The sequence below is a fragment of the Stomoxys calcitrans genome, chromosome 3, assembly GCF_963082655.1.
Source record: "Stomoxys calcitrans chromosome 3, idStoCalc2.1, whole genome shotgun sequence".
NCBI classification, from domain to species: domain Eukaryota; kingdom Metazoa; phylum Arthropoda; class Insecta; order Diptera; family Muscidae; genus Stomoxys; species Stomoxys calcitrans.
Genome location: NC_081554.1, coordinates 162655867 through 162667754, shown reverse-complemented (window position 1 = coordinate 162667754; position 11888 = coordinate 162655867). Strand labels below are relative to the sequence as shown.

The window sequence follows — 11888 nt, the reverse complement described above, 5'->3', positions numbered from 1 at the left end:
GATCGTTACATTTAAAATATCCCCGCATCTGGCAACAACATCCGCTTCGTTTCCCCATGCATCATTGTATCATAAGAACCGTATTCAAATATCTAATCAAACTTAAAGTGAAAATCTATGTAAAATTTAAAGGACCCAAGGCGATTAGTGCATCCAATTGCCATAACAGATGGCAGGCCATTGGCAACACAATTGGCCACTCTATATTCGAATATTGCAAACACATTTTAATAGTAAGTGTTTATAGAAATGTAAGACGCATTTTAGGAATTTGCCCTATAAGACTGATAACACTAAAGCGAATAATCACACAACAACAACAACAACAAACAGAACCAGAACAACAACAACAACAAAAAGAAATTCCTAAAAATTCTCTCCTTCAAATAAAAGAAGTCAAAGAAAGAGAACAAAACCAAAGAGAAGATATAAAGGAAACGGAAAATCCCAAAGAAAACGGATTGGCTACACTTAATTATGCCAGCCTCAAAATTTGCGAAGGAAACATACACAAAAGCTATAAATCGTATATGGCAACTCTGCAAAATTCCAAACACTCAAAAGCAAGAATGTTTAAAAGCAAAAGAAAATTGGCAATGCGAAAAATTCAACGCCCAAAGGCAAGAGTGTTTAGAAGCAAAAGAAAATTGGCAATGCGAAAAATACAGAGAATGACAACATCACGTTATCTTCATTTGTCAGCAAAAAACTTGAACTATATCGAGCAAAGCGCACATGCTGTTAATGCCGGACTTGCCAATCATCTCAAATGTTGTCAACAAAATGTGGCAATGCGAAAAACATCTTGCAATGAAGACAAACAACAAAAATCAAAGTTATATTCAAATATATTCACAACATCAACACAAATTGGGCTACCACGAGTGTTGCCAACTAACCTCTCACAAGAATGTAGAAATAATGAAAATGAAGTACTACAAATGGAAGGACAAATATCAGGCTATGAAATAAAAACATCTTCAGATATTTTGGAAAATATAACAAAAATGTCCAAGATTTTAAATTATGAACAAGAATTGCCAATCATTGAAAATCATTGGCAACTCAGGAGTGCAATGGAGCCGAAATATAAGAAATCAGACAATGAAATTATTGATGTTTCCAATATGCTCGCTCCCAGTCGTTACAAAGAATCTCGCTTCCCAACAATTAAAAACCAACACAAGTTGGCAACACTTCCCTTAAAAATAGAGGTTATTCTAAGCAACAGACAAACATTGTCGCATAAAGAAATGCTCGTAAATAATAACAAACAAAAATTAAAATATTTCCAGAAATTGAAAACACCGAAATCTTCATATTTCCATTGGTATTATTTTGAAGACAGGCAAAATTGGTTGGCAATGCCAAAAAGTAAACCAAACATGTTAAATAGTATCAAAACAAACGAGTTTAAAAGATTTTGCAAAATGTTTACCGTGGCGTTAACAATCTTTAGATCCTATCATCATTTAGCAACACCTTCAGCTTATCCCCTTATGCTACAAGTGTTTGTTAAACAAGAAATTCCAGAAAACACAAGCAAAACTGCCAAATTTTCGCATATCCAAAGAAGGTTGGCAATTCAGATAGCCTCCTGCAAGAGAAAGCCATTGTCAAATAAACGAAAATGTGATAAATATAAACAGCATTTGACATTAAAAACCAGAAGGCCATCAAAAACAAAGCTAGAGAGAATTTATTTAAAAAATTATTCAAAGCTGGTAACTTTGGTATGGCCCAAAATCAACTGTATGACTCAACAAGATTTTCTTAAAACTTTAAGTGGTAAGGCGATGTCTACATGCTTGAAGAACAAATTTGAAAAATTTTCCAAATCTCAAAAATGGTTGGCAACTCGTACAGCTTCATTATTCGAAGGACGCCCAGAGCTTTACCAAATTCCATTAAGAAAATCTATGTTATATGTGTTATACAGCCACAAGAACTATAATTCACTAAAGATGTTAAATGATCAACTTAAGTTGGCAACGCTGCATATCTTAAGTTTTCCCAAAATGCCGCCAAATTTCCGAACAACAACTGATGCCTATAAAAACTGGCTAGGGCCAATAATCACTCACCGCTGGGTATCATCTACAAATTTTCTATCTTGGTTGGCAACACTTTTAAACGTTTCCCTTTTTAAATTGCTGCACTTACAAATCCATCAATTTGAAATTTTAAATCTCTGCCAAATCCTTACAACTGCTCAGCAATTTTGGAGGAAGGATACTGAAATGTCTGTCCATAAAAGCCAAATTGTGCTTTCCAAGGAAAACAACCATTTACTGCTGCCAACAAATACAAGAACAGCTACAACAACAACTCGAAGGCAAATAACACCACTAACAGCTTTGGAATTTCTTTATAAAATAAGACACAAAGTGATGTTGGAAGATGAAAAAGCTGAAAGCAGACATACCATTTGGGCCAGCAATGGTTGCATATGGCACAATTTCCAAGAAGACGAATTGGCAACACTTATGGCAATTTGTTTAGAGTTGTTAACAATTCTACAACAAAAGCTGCTGCATACACATTTCCAAGGAAATGCCAAGGAAGCCAAATCGGCAACGAAAAAGGTTTTGCCAGCCACACTCCAGGGAGATGCCGAAAAAGTGGCATTGCGAGGAGGCCATGCAGAAGAAGCCATTCAGCTACCATCATGGCATTATCGTAATAATAAACATTATCTTGTTTATGGGCCACCAAGATGTAGGCAAGCAGTACTGTGTGAGCATGAATCCTACCAGGAACCCAAGTACCATCACATCCTGTTTGCCAGATATTCTTGGCAGATATGCGGATTTCCGTTAGTGTCAAAAGAAAATTTCAAATATTTTTCAAACCTAACGGAGCGTACTCGAATTGACTACAAAAACACCGCAACACTTCCACGAATAGATTATAATGGGCCTGATAATAGCAAGAAGGCGGCAGCCTCTACAGACGAGACTGTTCATCAAGACCAAGTCGCCGCCGTCACCGTCACCGTTGCCGACGACATCTACACTTCTTCTGTTGATGTATTACACCAAAGAATTTCAAAAGCGTATAGAAAAGCCCAAAACCTCTATGCTAATGGAGATAGTCTTAAGACAACAACGGCAAACGCATCCTCTTTGGCAATTGTGTCCCAGACATATACAACGCACAATGCAAGCACAAGCGATTATGGAGGGACTACTACCTCAACAACATCATCATCATCATCCTCGTCCATGTTGCCAAGCAGGGGTAAAAGAAGAAGGACAATCTTCCCTTACTGTCATTATTATCATCATTCAAATTTTCCCATAAAATTACCCTCGTCCTGCTTCGCTTCAACATCATTATCATCGACAACAGCTTCAACCTCGTTGCTGTGGGGAATGTCTTCCTCCTCTCCATTACGCCGTAGCAGCACAACAACATTATTGTTGGTACTATTCTTGCTATTGTCATCTATGTGGCATACATCCGAGGCATTTCATGGCAGCGTCAAATTGAGCACGAACACCATAAAAACAAAATATGGCATGGTGCGTGGCATTGTTGTGCGTTCATCGCCATTAGTGGAAGCTTATCTGGGCATACCGTATGCATCGCCACCTGTCGGAAGTTTAAGGTAATTATTTTTAGATGTTTATTTCTATATATGTGGCAGCCCAGTTAAATGCCATAACTCTATTACTTACCGTTGAAATTCTTAAGAAAAATGGTGTATAAAAACTTGGAAAGCTCAAAAAGTTTTTTATTTAAAGCCGCTAAAAAACTAAGAGTGGGGAGCTACCTTCCCCCTTAATGAAATTTTGAAAATTTTCATAGTTCGTAGATTGTTAAGTACTTTTTTGGCAACCTTGGTGTACACATAGAATCAATGAAAGAGGGGACCTCCCCTTTCCGTGAGCCGCCGGGCGGGCATCTATCCCAATTAGGGCAATATGGTACTCAAACGAAAGGGTTTTGAGAATAGTTTACCATTATGTAGTCTACTATTGACGATAGACACAAAAAATGTTGACCCGGAAGAATCTACCGGACTTTGAATGGTGGAATTTCCACAATTTACTAATTTCACTGTTATTTGAAACAGTAAGTTGGACAAAGACACTCAATAATCGAACGGAGTATGGCCCACATCAGACTTAATTTTGATATAGTTGCCATATAGACCGATCTACCGACTTAAGATGTAAAAGGTGCATTTATTAGCCGATTTCGATGAAATTTGGAACAGTGCGTTGCTTTAGGTCTTCCGTCATCCGAAACGAATATGGTACAGATTGAACCATATTAAGATATAGTCCCCATGTAGACCGCTCTTCCGGTTAAGTGCCTTAAGCCCATAAAATCCGCATTTGTTACCTGATTTCGCTGAAATTTGAAACAGAGTTTTGGGCCTCTTGGCCCAAATATGGACCAGATCGGGCCATATTTAGATATAGCCGCCATATAAATCGATCTTCGGATTCAAGGTCTTCAGCCCATAAATGCTGCATTTATCACTCAATGTCACCGAAATTAGGAACATTGAGTTGGACAAAGCCACTCGATATTTGAACCGAGTATGACCCACATCAGACCACATTACGATATAGCTGCAATATCGGCCGATCTTCCGTTTAAGGGAATTAAGCCCATTAAATCCGCATTTATTATCCGATATCACTGAAATTTGAAACAGTGAGTTGCCTTGGGCCTTCCTTCATCCGAAACGAATATGGTGCTGATAGGACCATACTAAGATACAGCTGTCATATGATCCGATCTGCCGGTTTAGGGTCTTCAGCCCTTAACTACTTCATTAATTAACCGATTTTGTTGAAACTGCAAACAGTGAGCTGAACTGAACCTACCAATACCCAAACTGACAATGATCCAGAACGAACTATATTTAGATATAGCTATTATATAGTCCGATCTGTCGACTTAGGGTCTTAAGCCTATAAAAATCCCATTTATTACCCGATTTCACTGCAATTTTGAAATGTGGGTTAGACTAGGCCTCCCATGTTTTTGAATCGGATATGATCTACTTCGTGCCTTATTTCGATTTATCTGTCATGTAGGCTGATCTCCCGACTTAGGGTCAAGAACCCGTAATACCCTTTGCCCTAAAAAAAACTAAATACAAACTACCCTTTCGCCTAGGAAAAGGAACCAAAACTACCTTGCCCCTAGAAAAGAGTACTAAAAAGCTATCTTTTCCTATAGAAAAGGGTACTAAAAATATCATTTCCCCTGGGAAAGGGTACAAAAATTATCATTACCCCTAGGAAAGGCTACTAAAACTACCCTTTCTCCTAGGAAAGAGTACCAAAGCTACCCTCGCCCCTAAAAAGGGTACAAAAACTACCCTCGCCCCTAAAAAGGGTACAAAAACTACCCTTTCCTTCAAAAAAGGTATTAAATCTACCCTTCCTACGGGAAGGTTATTAAAACTACCCTTACCTGGGGGAAAAGATATTAAAACTACCCTTTCCTGGGGGAAAGGGCATTAAGACTACCCTTTCTTGGGGGAAGGGGCATTAAGACTACCCTTTCCTAGGGGTACTAAAACTACCCTTTCCCAGCGGAAGGTTATTAAAACTACCCTTTCCTAAGGGAAAGGGTAATTAAACTTCACTTTCCTGGGGGAAAGGGTATTAACACTACCCCTTCCTAGGGGAAAGGGCAAAAAAAACTACCCTTTCCTTCAAAAAGGTATTAAATCTACCCTTCCTACGGGAAGGTTATTAAAACTACCCTTACCTAGGGGAAAAGATATTAAAACTACCCTTTCCTGGGGGAAAGGGCATTAAGACTACCCTTTCTTGGGGGAAGGGGCATTAAGACTACCCTTTCCTAGGGGTACTAAAACTACCCTTTCCTAGCGGAAGGTTATTAAAACTACCCTTACCTAGGGGAAAAGATATTAAAACTTCACTTTCCTGGGGGAAAGGGTATTAACACTACCCCTTCCTAGGGGAAAGGGTATTAAAATTACCCTTTTCTAGGAGAAAGGGCATTAAAACTACCCTGTCATAGGGGAAAGGATGTAAAACTACTCTTTCCTAGGGGAAAGGATATCAAAACTACCCTTTCTTTGGGGAAGGGTATTAAAACTACCCTTTCCTGGGGGAAAGGTTATTAAAACTACCCTTTCCTAAGGGAAAGAATATCAAAACTACCCTAGGGGAAAGGCCATCAAAACTAGCCTTTAATAGGGGAAAGGGTATTAAAACTACCTTTTCCTATGGGAAAGGGTACCAAAACTTCCCTAGGAAAAAGGGTTTCAAAGCTACCCTTTTTTAGGGCTAAGATTATTAAAACTACCCCTTTCTAGGGCAAAGACTATTAAATTAACCTTTTCTAGAAGAAAGGGTATTAAACTGTCCCTTCCTAGGAAAAATAAAACTACCCTTTCCTGAGGGGAATGGATATTAACACTACCCTTTCCTAGGAGAAAGGATATTAAAACTACCCTTTCTCAGGGGAAAGGGTATTAAAACTACCCTTTTCAAGGGGAAAGGGTATTAAAACTACCCTATTCTAGGGGAATGAGAATTGAAACTACCCTTTTCTATGGCAAAGGGCATTAAAACTTCCATTTTCTAGGGGAAATGGTATTAAAACTACCCTTCCCTAGGGGAAAGGACAATAAAACTACCCCTCCCTAGAGAAAGGGCAATAAAACTAGCCTTTCCTAAGGGGAATGGGTATTAACACTACCCTTTCCTAGGAGAAAGGATATTAAAACTACCCTTTCTCAGGGGTAAGGTATTAAAACTACCCTTTTCAAGGGGAAAGGCTATCAAAACTACTCTCTTCTAGGGGAATGAGTATTGAAACTACCCTTTTCTATTGGAAAGGGCATTAAAACTTCCATTTTCTAGAGGAAAGGGTATTCCTTGCGGAAAGGGGACTAAAACAGCCCTTTTCTAGGGGACAGGGTATTGGAACTACCCTTTTTTAGGGGAAAGGATGTTAAAACTACCCTCTCCTAGGGGAAATGATGTTAAAACTACCCTTTCCTAGGGGAAAGGATGTTAAAACTACCCTTTCTTACAAAAAAGGGTATTAAAGCTACCCTTTCTTAGGGAAAGGGTATTTACTCCACCCTTTCCAAGGGAAAAGGGTATTACAACTACCCGTTCTTAGGGGAATGGATATTAGAACTACCCTTTAATAGGGAAAGGTTATTAAAACTACCCTTTCCTAGGGGAAAGGGTTTTTGGTTACCCACGTATCTCACTCACTACTTTTTATACCCACCACCGAAGGATGAGGTATATTCATTTTGTCATTCCGTTTCCAACACATCTAAATATCCGTTTCCGACCCTATAAAGTATATATATTCTTGATCAGCGGAAAAATCTAAGACGATCTAGCCATGTGCGTCCGTTGTCCGTCCGTCTGTCTGTTGAAATCACGCTACAGTCATCAAAAATAGAGATATTGAGTTGAAGCTTTGCACAGATTCTTTTTTTGTCCATAAGAAGGTTAAATTCGAAGATGGGCTATATCGGACTACATCTTGATATAGCCTCCGTATAGACCGATCCGCCGATTAATGGTTTTAGACCCATAAAAGCCACATTTATTATCCGATTTTGCTGAAATTTGCGACAGGGAGTTGTGTTAGGTCCTTCGACATCTTTGTTCAATTTGGCCCAGATCGGTTCAGATTTGGATATAACTGTCATATGGACCGATCTCTCGATTTAAGGTTTTGGGCCCATAAAGGGCGCATTTATTATCCGATTTTTCTGATATGTGCGACTGTGAGTTGTGTTAGGTCCTTCGACTTCCTTCTTCAATTTGGCTCAGATTGGTTCAGATTTGGATATAGCTGCCCTATAGACCGATCTCTCGATTTAAGGTTTTGGGCCCATAAAAGCCACATTTATTATCCAATTTTGCTGAAATGTGCGACTGTGAGTTGTATTAGGTCCTTCGACTTCCTTCTTCAATTTGGCTCAGATCTGTTCAAATTTGGATATAGCTGCCATATTGACCGATCTCTCAATTTAAGGTTTTGGGGCCTTAAAAGGCGCATTTATTATCCGATTTCGCCGAAATTTGGGACAGTGAATTGTGTTAGGCTCTTCGACATTTTTCTGCAATTTGGCTCAAATCGGTCCATATATAGCTGTCATATAGCTATAACCCATAAAAGGCGCATTTATAATCCGATTTCACTGAAATTTGACACAGTGATTTAAGTTAGGCTGTTCGAAATCCGTGTCATATATGGTTCAGATCGGTATATTTTTATACCTTCCACCATAGGATGGGGGTATACTTATTTCGTCATTCTGTTTGTAACACCTCGAAATATGCGTCTGAGACCCCATAAAGTATATGTATTCTTGATCGTCATGTCATTTTAAGTCGATCTAGCCATGTCCGTCCCTCGGTCCGTCCGTCTGTCTATTAAATACACGCTAACTTTCGAAGGAGTAAAGCTAGGTGCTTGAAATTTTGCACAAAATACTTGTTTTAAGTGTAGGTTGCTTGGGATTGTAAATGGGTCATATCGGTCCATGTTTTGATATAGCTGCCATATAAACCGATCTTGGATTTTGACTTCTTGAACCACTAGAGGGCGCAATTCTTTTCCGTTTTGGCTGAAAATTTTCATGAGATGTTTTGTTTTGTCTTGCAACAACTATGTTAAGTACGGTTAAAATCGGTTCATAACCTGAGATATAGCTCCCATATAAACCGATCTCCTGATTATACTTCTTAAGCCTCTAGAGGGCGAACTTAGCACACTTTTAGGGTTGCCCAAAAAGTAATTGCGGATTTTTTAAAAGAAAGTAAATGCATTTTTAATAAAACCTAGAATGAACTTTAATCAAATATACTTTTTTTACACTTTTTTTTTCTAAAGCAAGCTAAAAGCAACAGTTGATAACTGACAGAAGAAAGAATGCAATTACAGAGTCACAAGCTGTGAAAAAATTTGTCAATGCCGACTATATGAAAAATCCGCAATTACTTTTTGGGCAACCCAATAGTATACCAAATCATATCCATTATCTTGTGTTTGCTTTATAGAATTACCAGGCGAAGAACTTGACAAATGTGATCCATGGTGAAGGGTATATAATATTCGGCCCGGCCGAACTTAGCACGTTTTTACTTGTTGTAGTTATATCGGCGTAAATAAAGTTGTGCCGTGTAGCTGGGGGCGGAATACGTTGCACCACAGTTATTCTCATCATAAACTGGTACTTTAAGACTTAAAGGCTTGTAAAAGCTCGTCACGGCTCGTTAAAATATATGGCTTTAGACCTTCTATCTTCTTCAGTTATAGTAGCGAATGTTTATAGTCCTCCTCCCGATTCTGCTCGACCATCTTTGGTCATTTTCGCTTCTTCGCCAAGAATTTACATCTCCATTAGGAGTTGAGTTTCCAGCTACTGTGCCGCGATACCGTTAATGCTCTCTATAAGGCTTGGGGTATTGGCCATATAACAAAGTACAATCAAAACATCCATGAACAGCACATGAGTTTGTTTAATAACCTATAGCACAATTTTGAAATCTTAAGCCCTGATTACAGATTTACCATCATTGACTTCTGCGATAAGACCACTTTATTCCATTACCTACCATGTACTCTCTTTTGCATCGTGTCATAGATAAATTAACATTCCGTTTATCGTGTATATATTTTCTTTTCCAAAGTAAGTAAAACATCTCTTTGGCCTTGAAAATAACTTCCCTTGGGGTACCGATGGATTTAAAAATAATTTGTCTTACCTTTTCTTCAACATTCGGCCATTATCACATTTTCAGCATATTATTATTATTATTGAGAAGGTAGAAGTAGAAGTAGCATCACGCATTTATGCCATAAGTATTGCCAAAGAATGAAAGCAAGCAAGCAAGTCCCACAACCATATCGAAAGGTATAGTACCTTAATCTAAATTATCTGCTCTACTCGTTCACGGTCGATATTTGTTATCCTTTTGGCCCATCATCTACATGCATAATGTATGAAAATCCTTTTCATTTATTGCCCTAACTTTCGTTCGTTAGTTTTGCCCTTCCTTGTAGTTGTATAGAAAAGGAAAAAAATACCAAATATTTCTTAAGGTTTAATGTAAGTCCACCTTTATTTTTTCCTGTCTCCCTCTCTCTCTCTCTCTTATTCTCCTCTAGGGCTTTTTGTGAGCAAAAAGGATATTTGCTACAGAGTAGCAACATAAAAAGTCGTTAAGATATCGAATCGATTTTGTTATCACAAACATTGTCGACATCAACATTGCAAGGCAATGTTGTTTGGGGAATCCTTGCAAAAATATTGCTAAAAAGGTAACGATGCTGGTGAGAGGGAGTGATAAGAGGAGTGGAGAGCTAGAAGGCAAGGATATGTTTCTTCCTCCAGCAAGACCTATTCATTCTTTTCTCATCCATCCATTGGGAAAATAACAATAATATAAAATGCATTAAGATTTTAAATATTCACACAGATGAAGAGCAAGTGCGGCAAAAAGAGAGAGAGAGAGAGAGCGAAATAACAGCAGAGTAGTGATAGAGTGCCAATGTGAAATCACAAGGAAACAAAATTACATTGTAGCTACCAAATGGAGTAGCCTCCTTCAAACGGCCCCCGGTTACCATGAATATGGAACTGTGCAAAATAAGGCTCGCTTACAGCATTGTCATCATTGATATTTAATAATAACAATTGTTGTAATAAAACGTCAAAAATGACATCGAAATGAGAACAAACGAAACGTTGACAACAAAGACATTTTCTTCTTTTTCGTCTTTTCTCCTTTGCACACTAATGAAATAATAATAATAATAGCCATAAAATGGTAAAAGGAAAATCTTCAAGGCTTTTGATGGTGGACAGCAAAAATACCATGAATAGAGGAAGAGCTTTAAGCTGTTTTAATGTTTAAGGTTAAAAACTTTTTAATAAACAAGCAAGCATTAAGTTAAGACCAGGACCAGACGATCCGGCCAGAATGGCAAGGGATTCAAAAGAAATTAATGTTAAAAATCGGATTCACAATATGTCTTTTTCTGGCTTAAGACCCCATATGGGGAGGTCAGTCTATATGGCAGCCATGTGCAAAATTTCAGCCAAAACGAATAATTTATGCGCCCTATAGAGGCTCAAGAAATCAAGACCCGAGATAGGTTTATATGACAGCTATATCAGGTTATGAACCGATTTGGACCATTCTCGACATAGTAATTGGAAGTCCGAACAAAATACGTCATGCAAAATTTCAGCCAAATTGGTTGAGAATTGCGCCCTCTAGAGGCTAAAGAAGTCAAGATCCGAGATCGGTTTGTATGGCGGCTATATTAGGTTATGAGCCGATTTGTACTATACCTGGCACAGATATTGAATGAGAAACCAAAGAAGTTTATGAGAAATGTTAGCCAAATTGGATAAGAATTGCGTCCTCTAGAGGCTCAAGAAATCAAGATCCGAGATCGGTTTGTACCGCAGCTATATCAGGTTATGATTTGCCCCATTATCGGCATAGTAATTGTAAGTCAAAACAAAACATGTCATGCAAAATTTCAACCAAATTGGATAAGAATTGCGCCCTCTAGAGGATCAAGAATTCAAAAGCCGAAATCGGTTTGTATGGCAGCTATATCAGGTTATGAACCGATTTTTACCATACTTGGCACAGTTATTGAATGCCAAAACAAAGCAAAGCAGCAAAATTTCAGCCAAAACGGATAAAAATTGCGCCCTCTAGAGGCTCAAGAAGTCTAGGTCCGAGACCGGTTTATATAGCAGCTATATCAGGTTATGGCGTACTTTGAACCATTCTTGGCACAGTTATTGAAAGTAAAAAAGAAACACCTTGTGCAAAATTTCTGATAAATCGAATGAGAATTGCACCCTCTAGATGCTCAAGAAGTCAAGATCCGAGATC

At 38.3% G+C, this 11888-nt stretch overlaps 1 protein-coding gene across 1 annotated transcript in view; it reads left to right on the top strand.

Annotated features, from left to right (window-relative positions):
* The first annotated feature begins 12 nt into the window (after positions 1 to 12).
* The window catches only part of LOC106083533 (uncharacterized), a 38265-nt gene continuing 26389 nt past the window's right edge, over positions 13 to 11888 (top strand). The window contains exon 1 of the mRNA XM_013246620.2: positions 13 to 3610. Coding sequence (XP_013102074.2) covers positions 57 to 3610 — 3554 coding nt within the window. The 5' untranslated portion in view covers positions 13 to 56. The remainder of the gene's footprint in view (positions 3611 to 11888) is intronic.